The 20,207-nt window shown below is 34.6% G+C and overlaps 1 protein-coding gene across 1 annotated transcript in view; it reads left to right on the top strand.

The window, feature by feature from the left end:
* Positions 1 to 203: 203 nt before the first annotated feature.
* LOC149773652 (protein henna-like) overlaps positions 204 to 20,207 on the top strand; it is a 44,892-nt gene continuing 24,888 nt past the window's right edge. The window contains exons 1-7 of the mRNA XM_089946242.1: positions 204 to 280; positions 1,379 to 1,434; positions 9,336 to 9,424; positions 11,291 to 11,358; positions 15,594 to 15,644; positions 16,984 to 17,129; positions 18,680 to 18,815. Coding sequence (XP_089802368.1) covers positions 204 to 280; positions 1,379 to 1,434; positions 9,336 to 9,424; positions 11,291 to 11,358; positions 15,594 to 15,644; positions 16,984 to 17,129; positions 18,680 to 18,815 — 623 coding nt within the window. The remainder of the gene's footprint in view (positions 281 to 1,378; positions 1,435 to 9,335; positions 9,425 to 11,290; positions 11,359 to 15,593; positions 15,645 to 16,983; positions 17,130 to 18,679; positions 18,816 to 20,207) is intronic.

A 20,207-nucleotide genomic window follows, 5' to 3' on the forward strand; every position in this document is an offset into this window, starting at 1 on the left:
CAGGTAATCTCGTAGTATATAGTACTTCTATTTGTCCAAAGACACATATTGTAACGTTCTTAAACAAATGGGAGGTAGAGTACGTATATCAGTGCGTGTACAAGTGGGTTAGGATTCATCGTTAAAGGACGTTCTAAATATATCAAAGCTATCAACATTCTGTACAAGTGGACTAGGGCTCATTATCGAGCGACGTTCTAAATATGTCAAAGTTATCGACATTCTGTGGAAGTGGACTAGGGCTCACCGTCAAACGACATTTCAAAGTTATCAACATTCTGTACAAGTGGACTAGGGCTCACCGTCAAACGACATTTCAAACAAGGCAAAGTTATTAACATTCTGTACAAGTGGACTAGGGCTCACCGTCAAACAACATTTCAAATACGTCAAAGTTATCGATATTCTGTACAAGTGGACAGGGGTTTGTCATCAAACGATATTCTAAATATGAAGAGAGATTATCATCACAAGACATTCTAAATTTGTCAGATTTGTAATCAACATTATGTACAGGTGGAAAGGAGATTATCATCGAACGACGTTCTAAATATGTCAGATTTGTAATCAACATTATGTACAGGTGGAAATGAGATTGTCATAACAAGACGTTCTAAATATGTCAGATTTGTAATCAACATTATGTACAGGTGGAAAGGAGATTATCATAACAAGACGTTCTAAATATGTTAGATTTGTAATCAACATTATGTACAGGTGGAAAGGAGATTATCATCGAACGACGTTCTAAATAAAAGGCATGTACATAAGCATGTCTACATAGTTGGTTGGTCTCATTTTGAATTTTTGTGGGCGGCAGAGGTTAAGGGGATGTGGAATCTACTTGGCGTAAAATGCATAAACTTAACAGTCGATTGTTCCTATTTTTTAATTATATTCCTTTTGTAGTTAATATGAAACTCTTATACATTTAGAGGTATTGCGGATCCAGTTGAAAATAAAAATTGAAATAGAAAATTGTGGATGTTTACAATCTGACACCTAGTTAAAATCTCAGCTTAGAAATTTAATGTCAATGTGAATAACAACAATCTTGTATTAAATCGCCATAATGCCGTTTCATAACTACATTTATTCTAGCCATAATGTCATTTCCTAGCTACAACTGGTCGATCATTATAAATAAATGTGATTTTGATGGTATCATAATTTCAGCTTGTGAGCTCTAAGCACTAAAAGATTACCTGTTTTCTAGCTATACGTGTAGCATTATTGATTATAGATGAGGCATTACTTGTATTTTTTTTGTCACAGAAGCATAAGGTTAACGTGAAACATATTGAGTCTCGTCCATCCAAAACTGGAACAGGGGACAGTGAATTTTTTGTATCATGTGACAACCAAAATGGCGGCTAAGGGAGGCAATAGATGAACTGCGAACTATATGCAAGGCACTCACAGTTCAGGAATCAGGTATGTAAATATACGTCCTTTCTAAATATTTTCATTGAAATCTGTCCATGTTAATATATATATATATATATATATATATATATATATATATATATATATATATATATATATATATATATATATATATATACCAGCACAATATAACTTATCATATAAGCCCATGAAGTTGTTTACTACTCAAAAAAGACCTGATGGAGGCGGTGGGTGGGGAGACTATCCTGAAGTGTTAAATTGTTCCATGTCACAAACTTCATAGTTTATTTTCCTCATATTTTATACATGTTTTCTCTGATACCTTATAGTTCCTGCAACAATGTACTTTCCAATGTAAGATTTAATACGTACATACATCATGCATGTTTTATTTAGAATTATTTGTAGGCTTGTGTGCCCCCGTTTGATCAGGTACCATGAGGTACCATGAGGTACCATGAAACAGTATACTTTATGGAGCATTAGTTTTCTTGCTTAAGGACAAACATATATTTTCATTGATGATTTTATTCGTTGATGAGCCTCGCACATACGTGGCATCTATGGGGAAAAAATGTTATATTAGGTATTTATATTTGCATTTTTTAGCGACCATTAAATCCTAGAAAATGTGTACCTATTGTGAGCGTACATGTAATGGGCTGCAAGGAAATTACCAGGACACAACCACCTTGCATGCAAATAAAAACTGGTTCTTTCTTAAACCGGAAGAGGAAAACTAATTGTAATATTCCAGCAATACAATATGGGCTTCATATAATTTGAGAAAATGTTCAGAATAACAATTCATTAAACAATATATAACATTACACCAGTGAAACTCCAGTATATGCCTATTTGAGATTTGAAGGTTTGTGTCATTGATGTTGCAGATCCGAGTTTATTCAAGTGGTTCAACCATCAGTACCTGTATACAAAATCAAGTAATCAGCTGGGTCAAAACCACAATAATTATTTAAATAATTTATGAATGTATGTTTCGCATAAAAGATGTAAACATAACTCTAGGAATCATGCCAATAACTTAAACGCAAAGTATCTGCAACTTAAAATTTGGCTAGAAAGGTTAGGCAGCAAGTGTTATACACGGGTCATAACTAGTCAAGCCGATATCTAACCGTGCAAAACAAAGCAAGGAAAACATAACACCAATTAGTCGATCCCGGGATTTATAGATTTATAGGTTAATTGCCCTCTGTCCGAAGATAATTGATCAGACTGCAAGATACGCCTGCCATTGTGGGTATCAGGTGCTTAACAAGGCCCGTCAACTAACCAGATAGTAAGTATCCTTTAAATTAGACAATTTCCATATCAGATAGCGAGGCTCATCAACGAATAAAACCACCACTGAATATATATATATATATATATATATATATATATATATATATATATATATATATATATATATATATATATATATATATATATATATATATATATATATATATATATATATATATATCTTAAAACCCCTCGAAGGACTTTGGTTATTGGGCCCGCGTTACATCCATAGAGCACCGGTTCCTAGTCACATAGCCAATAAGTTACCTTTTTACATGTTTATTTTCAAACTGCTTAGTTCAACAGGAAACATTTGTGGGGGTCAAAAGTTCTCGATAAACTTTATTTAGTAGTTGAAACTGGTCCTAAACTTTGTATCAAAGAGGAAAACAGAGTTTACATGATTCGCCTTTTTGGCTGGGGTTAAAAAAATGTATCTATTATTGCAGTCACTTTACAACTTATTATCCGGAACATGTAACTAGGCTCTTCATATCTCGATTCGGCACGGTTTTAAGACGGAGTCAAAATTTTACGCCTGTAATAGATTGGCCTCTCACCCAAAGGAATCTTACATACTATACTCATTGGTTTCAGACCATGGAAACTACTATTAAAAATCAATGGGGACTAGGAGATAAATCTAGGTTCTGATTATGGAAACTGATATTCCAAATCAGCGGGTACTAGGGGATCTGATCATGGAAACTTGTATTAGAAATGCAACCGGTGCTAGGAATTAGATCAAAGTTCTGATCATGGAAACTGGTATTAGAAATGCAACCGGTGCTAGGAACTAGATCAAAGTTCTGATCCAAACTTGTATTAGAAATGCAACCGGTGCTACGAACTAGATCAAAGTTCTGATCATGGAAACTTGTATTAGAAATGCAACGGGTACTAGGAACTAAATCAAAATTCTGATCAAGGAAACTGGTATTAGAAATGCAACCGGTACTAGGAACTAGATTAAAGTTCTGATCATGGAAACTGGTACTAGAAATCAGCTGGTACTAAAAGTTAGATCTAGCTTCTGATCGTGGAAACTGGCATTATAATAATCAGCTGGTACTAGAAGATAGATTTAGTTTCTGATCATGGAAACATGGATGAGAAATTCAACCGGTACAAAGCGCTAGAACTAGGTTCTAATCATGTAAACGTTTATTTGAAATCACCTTGTACTAACATATAAAGCTAACATGTTGTATGTGTCACTTATTGTCAAAACGCCTCATAAACTCTACGGCGAACGGAAAAGTTTAAATACATAATTTTCGATTGAATATAATAATGTTACCCAGTTAACTGGCGATTTTAACTCGCATCACACGCATGTTTTTAACAATTGGGAAACTGGCCATGGATGATGCTGCTTGCATACCGAAATCAAGCGACCATCAAACTTTGCGTGAAGCATCTGTAAATGAACTAGACTACTAGCGTTTTAAGAGACATAATTTACTTTTGACTGCATCAATTGCAATATTAATGCACAAATTATAACAGATAAATGCACAGTCATTATAATCTTTGGGTTTAAGATGTTACTGGTTCGACTGCTCTTTGATTCTACACCCACCCCAATGATATTCACGGTGTCAATCCGTGCGCAAGAAAACGAAAATTATTTGCTTCGTGTTTAGTATAAAAATAGAAATCATTTAACCAGCAGTAATATGTAAAGGAAAACATTTGTATGTATACCTCATAAAATCAATCTACAATCTCAGAATGGTTTTTACCGATGTAGTACTAAGGCTTGCTCCACAATTTTAACTGTAAAAATGCAAGCAAATTGACGTCTTCCACTTTCAGACATATGATTTCACAAATGTTAATTGCAAGTATATATCAAGAAATATTTCTCCATGAAGTAGAAACATTTTGTATTTTCCCTCGAGAGATTCCTCCTCATAGCAAAACGCTGGTTTCGCATCATTTGTGAAATATCTTCCTAAACTAAAACAAAGGTAGATATCATCCAATTAATATGCCGAATTGTCAGCTTTTTGTGTTTACAAATCATAAATCTTACTGTATTTAACATATGCAACGTGAAAAATCTACTTAACAATTATGTGGACCGCTGAAGCAGGACAACACGCTTTCCAGATGTTCTGTTTTGATTAGACTCCGCATAAAAAGTGCATCACACAGTCTTACCCGCTCCTCTTGGTTAGGATATTTTGTAAGAACACCGGTTGCAGAGCCTTCTAAGCCAAAGTGGCTTCATGCAAACAATGAATGAATATTTTCTGGCAAAAACAACAGAAACAGCGACATCAGAGACACGTGTATGTGTTCTCTTGTGAGTTAACGTGTTTACTCGGAGACTGATTGGCAGTGCGCAGCACAGCTTTCAGGTATACACCACTTCCAGTGAAGCCTTATCTACAATGTTCTTCGTTCTATAATTAGGTCATATGTTGCTATCTAATCACGTAGGACATGTGACAGATTATGCGAGACGTAATGACGTGTAACTTGCGCGAAATTCCAGCCAAAGAGACAAACCAGCTTATCACACGAAAAATGAGCAGTGTTACGAATCTACGTCTTGCAATATGTAAGAGAAACAAGAGTAAATTTGTTTATCAGGGTCAGGGTTTTGGAGATTCCTAAGTGAATTTTCTATGTTCTTGTGTTGTAAATAAACACGGCTCATTAGATCATTCTAGAAGGTTATTTTCCATTATGTAATGGTTGTTTAAAGAAAATTCGAATTTTAACCTGAGGTCAAGCAGAGAACTATATTATTTTATGAATGTAAGGATTTTACCACTGGTGCTTTAACATCTAACACTTTAAGTTGTATCAAGTTGTAACCAGTTTGGGCTGAATTTTATTTTCTTCAAATTATTGAATTCAAGTGATTATTTTCTCTGGAAATACAAAAGTTCTCTGATAAAATTCTTGGATATATACATTCACTGGAATTATCCTGAATAGAAGCCTGGAATAATATTTCTTTGATTCAACAAGAGACTGTTGACACATCAGTACTTTGTAGGCTATAACAGACACGTCATCGCCTTCAATTTTAGATCGCTTCGGGGCTTTAAATGAGTTTCATTCAGGACTTTTTAATACTAGAACTTGTGTCTCTAATTGTTTGAATATTTTTGGATTTAATTCGCAATACCGTACGTTCTTTTCCTCATTTTTCACTTTGTATTCTAGGGAAATAAATTATTTGTTAAATTTTACAAAGCTTGTTGTCTTCTCTATTTTCTGTTACTTATTTGAAAAGCATAGACTCATAATAACACACACACACACATTAAAGGTATCGGGTTCGAACACAGGCCGATTCGTACCAAAGACTTATCTAAATGGTACTAGCAGCTGCCTCACTTAGCGCTTAGAATTAAGAGGTTAGTACTAGGGTTGGTAGGCCTGGTGTCAGGAGAACGCTGCGTTCTGGCATCCACACTCTTCAGCATGATGTTCACTGCCATATTATCCGATGCGTTCCAACATAGTGATGCGGGAAATACATGTCCGATACCGGACTGACTGGAAGTTGTTCAACCCTAGGAGATTGCAGGCAGTCCAAAATGTGAAAGAAACAGTTCTCGGGGATTTCTGCTTTGCTGATGGCTTCGCCGTCAATGCCAAGTCAGAAAAGGACATACAGACATGGACAGGTTTGCTGAGGCGTGCGACATTTATAATCAGCACCAAAAAAGCTGAAGTTATGTACCAACCTACCCTTGGGAAGCCATATTGAGCACAGATCAGCAGAGTGAAGGGTTGTAAACTCCAGGCTGTCGACACTTTCACGTATCTGGGCAGCAACCTCTCAAGTGCAGTCAGCGTTCGTTGACATTGAGGTCGACAGCAGAATTGCCAAAACCAGCTCAGCTTTCGGTAGACAAATTCTGAATTGTGGGACCACAGAGGAATCAGTATTACTACTAAGCTGAAGATGTACCGTGCTGCAGTGCTCACCACCCTCCTAGATGCCAGCGATACGTGGACTGTTCATAGCAGACATTCACCACAATTCAAACAATCCCACATGAGCTGTCTCTGAAGGATTAAGCCAATAAAGTGACAAGACAAAATTCCTGATTCTGAGGTTCTCACGAGAGTCATAGTCCATCTGTCTTCACGTTGCTGAAGGGAGCCTAAGTTAGATGTGCAGGACACGTCGTCCGTATGCCCGAGGAACGTATTCCAAAACGGCTGCTATATGGCAAACTTTGCGAGGGAGCACGCTATTGTAGGACAAAATAAGCGCTTCAAGGACACACTGAAGTTGTCCATTGAAAAACCTACATATCAACAGTGTTTCATGGGAGCGTAAGTCTGTCCGTCCTGACGCAACATGATCACATCTGGCGCCAGTGCAGCAGAACAGCAGAAAAATACAGAGGCCCATAGAACATTTCCCACTCGTAAGGCCAGAGCTGCCAACACCTCTACTTTTGCACCAACCCTTGTGTGCTCCACATGCGGGGAAAGACTTTCGTGCCCTGATTGGCTTCACAAGTCATCTCCGCATACACCTCTTGAAAACAGTTAAAAGAAAATGTGTTCGTGATCTACACCGATGGACAAACAAACATTATTGTCATATGTAATTGTATTTTGGACTTGACCTTATCCAAAATTAAGTTGGTAGTCTTGCTGACCAGTAACTTTTATTTTGGTGAAAAATAATAAATAGCTATAAAAAAAATTATGAGAATGTGGGTTAAATATTACGATCATTGTCTTGGGATGAGAAAGGACACAATGTTTACCACGTTCCTTATAATAATTTTAGTAACATATTTTATCTTGTAAACAACTTGGAAAGTTCTAGAATGGAAAATTTCATTATGTCATAGTATTTTCAGAAAATGCTAAGTGTGATCTAGGTCAAGTATATGGCTTTATAATCTTGTTTATCTAAACATTATTCCTTCTTACTGTAATATCTCGACGCAGAATCATTTGTATTGTTGTAATCAGTATTTGATTTGGGTGAAATTATTTATTTAAATTAATTATTCAGTAGAAATATAAAGTGCTCATTGATAATATTCTTAGATAAGGTGAATTGTAGTGAATTGAAACAAGGTCATTTTGTATTATATTACTGTGATTCATCAAAATTCAACTGGCACATAATCACACATCGGGCCGTTTGTACATTAGTACTTTAAAGACTACAGGCACATCAACACCTTTAGCATTGACTCTTATTTCGAACACCACTGAAATTTAATTAGAACTTTATTCATTAGGACTGGTGAGAGAATGTTTTGGACAATTTCGGTACTTGATTTGCATTACTGTAAGTACTTAGTAAATTATATTTTTGTATTCTAGGTAAATAAATTATTTGTTGAATTTTATCAAACTTGTAGATTTTTGTTCTCTTTTATTCTTAGTTTAAGACGATAGTGTCATATTATTTCTGTATATTGGTCTTCTTATGCTGTAATCGGCGTTTTTGATAAATATTGTCATTGGATTTCCACCTTCAAATTTATTAAAAGATTTATTCCGTATTTTCGGGTTGGTAGAAATGAGCACTCTGAAGAATTATAAAAAAAAGTTTGTACTTGTTACAAAATCGCACTCCAGTTAGGATAGGACAAAATTCTATAATTCGCAAAGCTTTTAAGGCCCATAAGTTGTAATTTGTTCTTATAGCGTTCTTTCCATTATTATGACATTTTTCGAAAGCTTTTGATGACCTTTTTACGGTAGACGTCTCGAAACGCTCTAGTAATTCTTGGTATTCAATGTGTTTGTGTCTGCATAAGTGTGTGCGTGTTCATGTGCGTGATTTGCTTCTCACTTGACATACCAAATCGTGATCGGAAAATCTATGACTATAAATACTAATAATAAGTTGCATGAAGACGAAAGGAAGGAAGAGGACGGAAAGAATGAAAAACTTGGTTGTCTACTGTCTTATATATCGTAACGAAAAACTGTAACTGCAATGTTGAAAAGAAATTGTGAGAAATTGTTAAACCATAATCGGATGAACAACTGCATAATAGTTAGAACAATAACTATTTACAGTCAAATTGAGCTGTCTTGCGCAGTTTGGAAAGCAATTATTTATTTGCAGTCAAATTGAGCTATCTTGCGCAGTTTGGAAAGTAATTATATGTTTACACTCAGACTGAGCTGTCTTGCGTAGTTTGGAAAGCAATTAAATATTTACAGTCAAACTGAGCTGTCGTGCGCACTTTGGAAAATAAGTATATATTGACAGTCAAACTGAGGTGTCTTTAGCAGTTTAGAAAGAAATTATATATTTGCAGTCAAACTGCTGTCTTGGGCTGCTTGGAACGTAAGAAAGATATTCTCTCGAGGCAAATAGTGGCTGGTTTCTACATTCATTTTAACAGTTACTACAAGTGACAGATAATCTGTAAACAGCAGTTGTCTTTACACAAAGTTTATCTGTACTGAAATGAGTTTACATATTAGAGTCAGATGATGGTTTTGCCGTATTTCATTTTACAACAAGTTTAACTGTACTGAAATGAGTGTACATATTAGAGTTAGATGATGGTTTTGCTGTATTTCATTTTACAACAAGTTTAACTGTACTGAAATGAGTGTACACATTAGAATTAAATGATGGTTTTGCTGTATTTCATTTACAGAGCCATGGTTTCCAAAGAGGATCGAGGAGCTCGACAGATTTGCCAACAAGGTTCTCCGCGCTGGTGCAGAACTACAAGCGGATCATCCAGTAAGACGGCTAACTTATCTATTTAAATTTGTCATACATCTAAGATGCGTGATAACAGTAACACAGACCAGGATAAAGAGTAATACGCCATCTATATTAGCCGATGCAATACTCCTACAATGCCTGAATACGAGCTCACATCCTTGCTTCTCTATCCTCTTCTGGGTGCAAACGCGCAAGAAACTTTCAAGCTCTAAACATATATGTGTTAATTTTAGTACGCCTTTTAGTCGAGAAGTAACTACTTTAACAGACAATCATAATTATCTCGAAATTAATCAGTCTCTAAAACGTCTCTTGTTTGTGATTTATTGATCGTGAATTTATCCCATAAAGAGAGCGTCAAAAATAGTCAAAGGGAGTTAACTCCTTAATATGTAACCATTTGATGAGGGCATTGTTTATGGCATTGTTCATGTTTTATTATTTTCATTAGCTTTACCGGATTTACGGATGGAATATTTCCTCAGCGCACTTTGTGCGGATTACGTCGAATATGCTACAGTTATTAGAAATTGGTAAATTGTTTTCAGATACAAGGACACAATATGTGTTATTAAATTAAACTGCATCATGTTTTTGACACTTTCAGGGAGGGTATTAATACATTATGATAATTAATTTAATTATATGATAATTAATTGAATTATGTAGGTAAAATACAGTTCACCGCATAAACTACATTAGTGTTGTGTGGTCATAAGTATTTAGTAACCCTAAATAGCAACACGAACAAATTAGAAACAGTTATTGTGTTTTTGCACATTAAACTACAAAGAACGAATAAAATTAAAGATATAATAATTAAGCAGCCATTTATCAATCATTTGTGTTTATCATAATATATAATAACCACATTGTTAAATAAATGTTTGATTTTAATTATGAGAACGCTTTCCTATTCGGAATCAAAGTCAGCAGCATCGCATGTTCAATATATGACTCCTAGATTTTCCTCATTTTGAATTATTGCTGCTTCCTCTATATTCTTTATTTTTCACTGAAAGTAGTTAAATAGGTCATTTCAAACAAAATTACACAGTGAGGATATTTATATTTTAATACTTTTGCAAAATCCTTCAGAAATAAGCTAATTGAAGACGAAAATTCTCAGTAGCAGAGCAGTTCTGTAGGAAAGGCCTTGTAGGCCTTGTAGGCCTTTATGTTTAGAGTGACGTAAGAGCGCTCCTAAGTTAATAGGTGTTCTTTAATGTAAATGATAATCAATGCTTAGGGTGCCAGTTGACCTTTGTATCTTGCTCCAAAGCAAAGGGTAAACACTGCTTGGGGAGCCATTTTACCTTTTGTAAGCTACTCGAAAGTAAAGATCAGCTTAGTTGAATAATGTACAGATTAACATTCTATCATTTTAAATCGGTTTTGAACAATCAAAACATCTTTTCTAAGTTCTCTTTTATTTTGAAGTTTACGATATGGGCATCTGCTTATTTTTTTTCTTTAGTCGCAAGGAATAATGACTAAACCGCTTTGGAAGGTAACTCAAGATAATTAAAGGTTGATGGCCAATTTTATTGTTTCCAATTATAGGTTTTAGTGATGAAGTTTACAAGGCCAGAAGGTTGATGACCAATTTATTGTTTCCAATTGCAGGGTTTTAGTGATGAAGTTTACAAGGCCAGAAGGTTGATGACCAATTTATTATTTCCAATTGCACTGTTTAGTGATGAAGTTTACAAGTCCAGAAGGTTGATGACCAATTTATTGTTTCCAATTGCAGGGTTTTAGTGATGAAGTTTACAAGGCCAGAAAGTTGATGACCAATTTATTGTTTCCAATTACAGGGTTTTAGCGATGACGTTTACAAGGCCAGAAGGTTAATGACCAATTTATTGTTTCCAATTGCAGGGTTTTAGTGATGAAGTTTACAAGGCCAGAAGAAAGGAGATTGCCCAGATAGCTATTAATTACAGGCAGTAAGTTCTTTGGTTTCGTCTGACGCATGATCTTGCTTGGAGGACAGCGTTATATGTTTCAAAATAACTGTGATGGTATATATTTTTAAGAATCAGTTACATAAATGTCTTTTGGTCGCCACAACTGTGATATGTTTTTATTGTATTTCAAACTGGTATGAACCCTAACCCAAATATTACTGTATAAAGCTTTGTTTTAGTACCAATCTAATCCTTTTCAATTACAGCAAAATTAATGACTAAATCTTTAAAGTGGGATTTTAAGGGTTAAAGATAACAAGTAAACTTCAGATACGAATGGAAATCTTTACATATTTGTTTTTACGGACATAAGTATTAGAGAGTTGGCCATTAATGTGTCACTGGATTTATCTTTAGATTTTTACACATTGTGAATATTGTTGTCAACACGTATTAACCCTAAAAAGAAACTGTCAAATATACAACATAAAGGATGCAACAAGATGTACAACGCAAATAATAAAATAAAATATATTCATACATTCAGCGTACTCGTATTAAATATGCATTATAGTTCCTAAGACACAAAAATATTTGTTCTCGATGAAGCAACTTTATTTGCTTGATACGTTCACTTTAAAGTCATGTACCATTACTTAATAAATATAACTGCAACATTTGTAACAATCTCACTGAACAAGTCAATAAAAATAAATTTTAGCAAGTCACGTTATTTTCATATATCACAACAATTACAAAGAAAATATTACAAATTTAACTTTATTGAGCGATAAATTAGTAAATTATGTTCAGTATTTGTAAGTGCTCAGTATAGATATATTGTCAAGCCAAAGGACTAGTGATTAGTATAGATATAGTGTCAAGCCAAATGACTAGTGCTTAGTATAGATATATTGTCAAGCCAAATGACTAGTGCTTAGTATAGATATATTGTCTTGTCAAATAACTAGTACTTAGTATAGATAAATTGTCAAGCCAAAGACTAGTGCTTATCATAGATATATTGTCTAGTCAAATAACTAGTGCTTAGTATAGATATATTGTCTAGTCAAATGACTAGTGCTTAGTATAGATATATTGTCTAGTCAAATGACTAGTGCATAGTATAGATATATTGTCTAGTCAAATGACTATGCTTAGCATAGATATATTTTCTAGGTAAATAGCAAGATCGAACATAAGAAATATACAAAAATGTAAATCTGCACATCAAATTAAAAACAAAAGATCAGTTTTTCACGTGATTATTAAAATCTGCGATAAGATCAATTATGTACACACTATTTACTATAAGAATTTTGTTTTCTGAAAACAAGCAATGCACATCGCCTAACAGATACCCTTTCAGCTAGTGGACAGAACCAGGTTTCATAACTGAAATCCGTTAGATATGACAAGTTTCTTCATGTTAAGACTGCATGCACAAGGTTTGTTGTAAAATGGCTAAAAAATAACAAGATTAACCTTTGTCAACATTTACGTTTTGACCACCATCCCAGGGACTGCATAAGAAGGCAGCTAAGGGTAATACCCTTTTTCTGCTTGGTTACCATACTGACAAGATAATTACTATGTTACCATATAGACAAAAAACAACTATGGTTGTCAGATGGGCACGATAATTAATATGGTTACCATATGGACCTAGTAACTACTATGGTTGCCATATGGACTAGATAGCTAAAAGATAATTACTATGGTTACCATATGGACATGGTAAGTCTACTATGGTTACCATATGGACATGATAACTACTATGGTTACCATACCAATTACTATGGTTCCAAAAGGGCATGATAATTACTATGGTTACCATATGGACATGAAAAATATTATGGTTACCATATGGACATGATAACTTCTATGGGTATCATACGAAAAATATGATTACTATGGTTACAATATGGACATGATGATATGGTTACCATATGGATAAGATAACTACTATGGTTACAAAAAATAACTACTAAGGTTACCATATGAACCATATTGACAAGATAACTACTATGGTTACGATATGGAAACAAAATTACTGTGGTTACCATATTGACGGAGTAGCTGCTATATTTAATGAACATGCACCTTACAGTTTAGGAATAAATGTGGTAACAGACACTTTGACGGACACGGGTATCATTTTCTGTGCAGTTTGCATGTACAATTTATAACAATCTTATCTCTGCAAACCTACATCGTTCGAAACATCTAACCAGTTCTGGTTAGAAACGACTCTCGTTATGGTTTTCAGAAATATAAATTTTGAAATTTTTGTTAAATTTGTGTTGTCTCAGTTATTAGTCGCATTCTTAGTAAATTTGAAGAGCAGCAATCAACATCGAGTTGAAACGCAGTTATTCAGAAAACAGACATGAATCGCAATCAACACATGTTGTTTACAATGCTTTGTATTGGGAAACACAGATTGCAGTCGCCCCATGTTGTTTACAATACTTTGTATTTACAGGCGTGTGTGTGTGTGTGTGTGTGTGATTGGATTGTTAACGTAAGTTTAATTATTTTTAGTCATATCGCTGCGATGTCTTCAGTGTGTCAGTTTATAGCGATGTCTACCACTTTAGCATCATGCCGCAGACATATAGCATCATATTCCATCCTCTCACATTATCTTAACACCAGGTCGACCAGTCCTAACACTAACTTCTTAATGCTTAGCGCCAAGCGAGGCAGCTGTTAGTACCATTTTCATAAGTCTTTGGTATGACTCGGTCGGGGTTCGAACCCTCGACCTCCCGCGGCCGAGGCGGACGCCCTAACGACGAGGCCACCGGAGCGGTCTCACTGAGAGACTTTAAAGGCATATTGTCTAGCTGTGATATGTTTGAAGCAGCTTTCAGGGACATTCCTTTTTCCAAGTTTTGTCAAACATTTTTTTATCGTTTAAGATGGAAATAACGGATACGTGTCAGAGAAATTTTCGATTTTCCTAACTCTTTCAAACTTTTAGAGTTTATATCAGGGAATCGTCTTCGAGATCAATGACGGATCACATGTATGATTTTGTGGCCATTTTAACACATTTTGTGTCATTCCAATCATTATAAAAATCTATTCCTTTTAGTAGAACGATGTTTAATGCCAGCTATGGTTACCCCAACGGCATTTTTATTTGGTCTTTTTCCTCAGTCTGTACTTCCAAGCAAGAAAGAAAATCCAATCAATTTAGTCTCATCATATTTGTAAGGAATATTTATATGCAGTGTTTTTGAGCATGCTAAAATACAAACTACTAAAAATAGATAAGTACAATCTGACAGGCCTAATTTGTATACAAATGTTCATTAATAAATTAGATTGTTTTGACTATTCTATTTTACCAGAGATAGATAATTATTTCATATGAGTAAATCTTCAAACACTCAATGTGTTGCTGACCGAAAATCTGTTTTTATTGTTTTGTTTGGTGGGTTGGGGTAGTTCTGTGGTGTTCATTTTTGTGTGCGATACAGGAAAGAGAATTTCCAAATTCATTTGATTGATGCAACGCATATGAGTGATTAAGCTTTTACTATTCAAGGTTTCACTGTATTGTGGTATTGCTATGAGTGATTAAGCTTTTACTATTCAAGGTTTCACTGTATTGTGGTATTGCTATGAGTGATTAAGCTTTTACTATTCAAGGTTTCACTGTATTGTGGTATTGCTATGAGTGATTAAGCTTTTACTATTCAAGGTTTCACTGTATTGTGGTATTGCTATGAGTGATTAAGCTTTTACTATTCAAGGTTTCACTGTATTGTGGTATTGCTATGAGTGATTAAGCTTTTACTATTCAAGGTTTCACTGTATTGTGGTATTGCTATGAGTGATTAAGCTTTTACTATTCAAGGTTTCACTGTATTGTGGTATTGCTATGAGTGATTAAGCTTTTACTATTCAAGGTTTCACTGTATTGTGGTATTGCTATGAGTGATTAAGCTTTTACTATTCAAGGTTTCACTGTATTGTGGTATTGCTATGAGTGATTAAGCTTTTACTATTCAAGGTTTCACTGTATTGTGGTATTGCTATGAGTGATTAAGCTTTTACTATTCAAGGTTTCACTGTATTGTGGTATTGCTATGAGTGATTAAGCTTTTACTATTCAAGGTTTCACTGTATTGTGGTATTGCTATGAGTGATTAAGCTTTTACTATTCAAGGTGGTATTGCAAGGACCATAAATTGCTTTGATAGAAGGTATGAATGTTTGGCAGGTTGATGCATTTAGCATTTTCTCTTTCTCTCAATTTTCAGTGGCCAGGAAATCCCAAGAGTCAAGTACACGGAAGTTGAAATAAACACTTGGTGAATACAGTACAATATAGATTATATGTATACAGTTTATTTGGTCGTATCTAAACGGTGAAATATCCTCTTGACCTGTATTTTGTTATTAATGTTGTCACTTAGCCGGTCAGTTGTCTATCTTGACAAATCCACGTTTTCAGGGAGTCTGGATTATTGACGTTAAATGTTATTTGTATTAGCGTTTATTTGTGCTACAGTTATTACTAAGACATATCTATCGCTGTACGTTCTAATTATGTATGATAAAATTACATATGAAGGTGACATGAAAATCTTTGGATTCATGACATTTCCCATTATTTTATCTCATAGGAATCATGAAGTAAAGTATGTGTAGGGAGAAATGTATAAGGGTGAATTGTGTATGTGTGGGACAATAAACGATTTATATTTATTAAAACTAAATTAGAAGGTTGATATTTTGTGTAGTTATTTAGCATAATGAGACATGCAAAACTTGCAAGTTGTTTAGCAACGATTTTTTTTAAATTAATGTTTCCGCACCATCTCATGTATGATCCATTCATTAGCCTATCGCACAGTTTCAAATTCGTACTGTTTCTAACTGTACGTCAACTTCGTACCGTTACAAAATAGTTTTCCAGCATCCAGCGACCTAAAACACATACCATCTTGTCCTATATAGCTTTATTAGCAGCTACCGCAAACCTGCTTATTCAGGTGTTATTATTTTCCAAATAGCAGGACTACATTCATGAAATGAAAATACACATTAACACATTCCTGTTTAAAATGAAATTTACTATAACAGATTCATGAAATTAAACCGCTGCGAAATTGTTTCACATGTCAGACTTTGAATTTCATTTGCTGCGAGAAAAATATGTTCACTGCAAATATAATTGCTGTAAATTTGAAAAACATCTGAGAAATCAGCATCTTCGTTATTAAGCATTTAATGCATATTTTCACATGTCCTAAATAGTTTTTCTTTTACTTTTATTTCGTTCTTACACCGCTAAATACCTACAATTTTGGTCAATTCAGATGCTATCAGGCTGTGTCATTTTAACAACATATGCAAAATTGAGAAGAATTCTGCAGAAAATACATGAGTAGTTATTATGGACACTTTGTTGATTTGTGCCATTACATGACGTCATTGGCATACAATGAACAAGTGCTTGATATCAGCTACTTTGGTACAAAAAAGTTGACTGTCGAAGAAAGAAGAAGTTGATTATATATATATATATATATATATATATATATATATATATATATATATATATATATATATATATATATATATATATATATATATATATATATATATATATATATATATATATATATATATTGTTTTTTTCTTCAGGCGTACAATCTTTAGGGAGCTCACCAAACTGTACCCCACAAATGCCTGTCTTGAGTTTAATCGCAGCTTCCCACTTCTGATAGACACCTGTGGATATCGAGAGGACAACATTCCCCAGCTCGAGGATATTTCCAAGTTTCTCAAAAGTAATGGCTGGTTAGATGAGCTATGTAATGTTCTTCATTACAGTGTTTGATATGCCAGTTTATATGCGTAATAATGCATAATACCAATGTCAGCTTGGAGACATTTTGTGGGGAAAAGATAAATATAAGCATAAAACTAATTTTCTTACAAATTGTTCTGACCAAGGCGACCGTCCCTCTAGGCTGGATTGAATTTCGGTAGAATACAATAATAATAGTCTCATATCTAACGATATCCATATTGTAATAAATCTAGGGTGTGTGCCGTTTTCAATTACCGCCCCCCCCCCCCAAATTCGAGCTTTGCTAGGTTTTCGTGATTAGTTGTTTGGTTATGGGAAGTTAGTGTTAAGAAGTTTCTCAGTCCAAATAATTCGCCAGTTTCTATGAACAGACCATCACACAGTGGGCGGCATTCGTGAGATTTTGTGATGGCATGGATTGGTTTTGTTTGTGAGATCGAGTTAGAGCCGGATCAATAGACTTGTGCGATGTAGTCCCTGTCTTAATCGTAAGGTGTTGATTGATTGCGCATTCATGTGTGAAATATAAACAGGGATTAATACTTTGTGCCATGGAATAATTGAGATGGGGTTGTACGTTGATTTGGAGACGCCTTTTATTGGTGTATGTGAAGGCTGTTTGGTGGAAGGGTACCTGTCAAATGTGGTTAAATTGGTGTATGTGAAGGCTGTTTGGTGGAAGGGTACCTGTCAAACGTGGTTCAATTGGTGTATGTGAAGGCTGTTTGGTGGAAGGGTACCTGTCAAACGTGCTTCAGTTGGTGCATGTGAAGGCTGTTTGGTGGAAGGGTACCTGTCAAACGTGGTTCAATTGGTGCATGTGAAGGCTGTTTGGTGGAAGGGTACCTGTCAAATGTGGTTCAATTGGTGTATGTGAAGGCTGTTTAGAAGAAGGGTACCTGTCAAATGTGGTTCAAAACTGCGTTTCGGCTGACCTGAGGATGAAATCGTAAAATAGTTCCCTGCATTGGGTGTTCTGGCTGTGATCTGTATTCTCATGGTGTGAAATGCCGACGTTACAATACGGAATTCTAACAGGGAAGAGCTTTGCAATTGTGTGATATTTGTGGTCATTGATTGATAAGAGTAAAATTATTTGTAACCTTGGCGCGTTTATGTGAGCTTCCAGTAGACAAATTTTGTTGTAAAAAGTCCTTGGAAATAGGGGAAAACAAGAGGCCTTCAATCCAATCTCACGTGAGTGTTAGATTCGCTCGGTAAAGAGACCCTTTGCGTGTCATAATATCAGCTGTGGAGAAGGCAGCATTCTTTAGGGTAAATATAATAATAATAATAATAATAATAATAATAATAATAATAATAGCAATAATAATAATAATAATAATATTAATAATAATAATTTAAAATAATTTATTGATTGAAGTTAGCTCAGTAGAAAATTTATTGATTGAAGTTAGCTCAGTAGAAAATTTTCGGCTCATTTATATGCTAATATCGTAAGTTATTTAATCAGCATGCAACAATAATTATATCTGAAAATCATGCAAACTTCATATGATATTTCAGATCGCACGGGGTTTCGACTAAGGCCTGTGGCAGGACTTTTGTCAGCCCGAGACTTTTTGGCCGGACTGGCGTTTAGAGTTTTCCACGCCACCCAGTACATCCGCCATCCCTCTAAACCCATGTACACACCGGAGCCGTATGTATTCTGTCTCAATGCTCCTTTTATTTCCAGTGTTAATGTAAACACTACATTTTAAGGACATTCAAATAAAAGGGGAATTTTAATCTTTATTGATATTTTTATTTTATCAAAGAGTAAGATATTTTTACGTTGTAGTCCCTACTAATATTAATGAAGAGAATTCACAATATTAGATGAATGTAGAGACGAGAAACTTTTAAATCGGTAAAATATTTTACGTGGGGGAACTAAGACATTTACGAAAAATGAAATACGTAAGACAAAATATATTTCAACAAACATTTTAATATACAGCAAAACGCCGATTATTTTGGATTCAGAGAAAATGAATTTTGTACGGATCATCGGTAGTCCGGGCAATATATTGTAATCAGTGGGCTATTTGAATTTTCGGGCACATGATGGAAGTCTATCTGAAGGAAAAGTCGTAAAAATGGGTAGTGACAACCGACATGTGATTTATAGACATTCTCTAGTAGTGACAACTGATATGTGAATTATAAAGATTGTGTAGTAATGACAACTGGCATGTGAATTTATATACATTCTACAGTAGTGACAAATGACATGTGAATTATAGAGATTCTATAGTAGTGGCAACTGACAAGTGAATTGTAAAGATTTTATAGCAGTGACAACTGGCATATGATATATAGACATTTTACATTAGTGACAACTGATATGTGAATTATAGACATTCTACAGTAGTGACAAATGGCACGTGAATTATAGACATTTTACAATAGTGAAAACTGACATGTGAATTATGGGCATTCTACAGTAGTGACAACTGACTTATGAATTATAGACATTCTACAGTATTGACAACTGACATATGAATTATAGACATTCTACAATAGTGGCAATTAAGACATCTGGATTATAGTCATTCTACAGCAGTGACAATTGACAGCTGAATTATATGCAATGTAATGCAGAGAATAGACATTTGAATGATAGGTATTCTACTGTAGTTACAAAAACATCTTGTTGCAAGTCTATGCGCTATAAATAAATAAAAGGAAAGAGTTAAAATCAACAAGCTTTGTAACATTCAACAAATGATTTCTTTCCTTAAAATACAAAGTGAAAATGAAAAAGAACTTACGGTATTGCGTGTTTAATCCCACCAACATGCTAGAATTAAAGGCACAAGTCCGAATAATAAAAGTTCTGAATAAACTTTAGTAGAAATACAAATTAAATCCTATGCTGAAGGCGTTGATGTGCCTGTGGATGGTTCGTAAAGTGTTGATGTGCCTGTGGATGGTTCGTAAAGTGTTGATGTGCCAATAGTCATTTGTTAAAACACGGTAATACAATCCAAGAAGAAGTTATTATTTGAAATTTCAGTATAAATTCAAGTTGTTGTTTCCAAGAATGTTT

Source organism: Sinohyriopsis cumingii, unplaced genomic scaffold, assembly GCF_028554795.1.
Source record: "Sinohyriopsis cumingii isolate HCF-2022 unplaced genomic scaffold, ASM2855479v2 utg000622l, whole genome shotgun sequence".
In the NCBI taxonomy this organism is placed as follows: Eukaryota; Metazoa; Mollusca; class Bivalvia; order Unionida; family Unionidae; genus Sinohyriopsis; species Sinohyriopsis cumingii.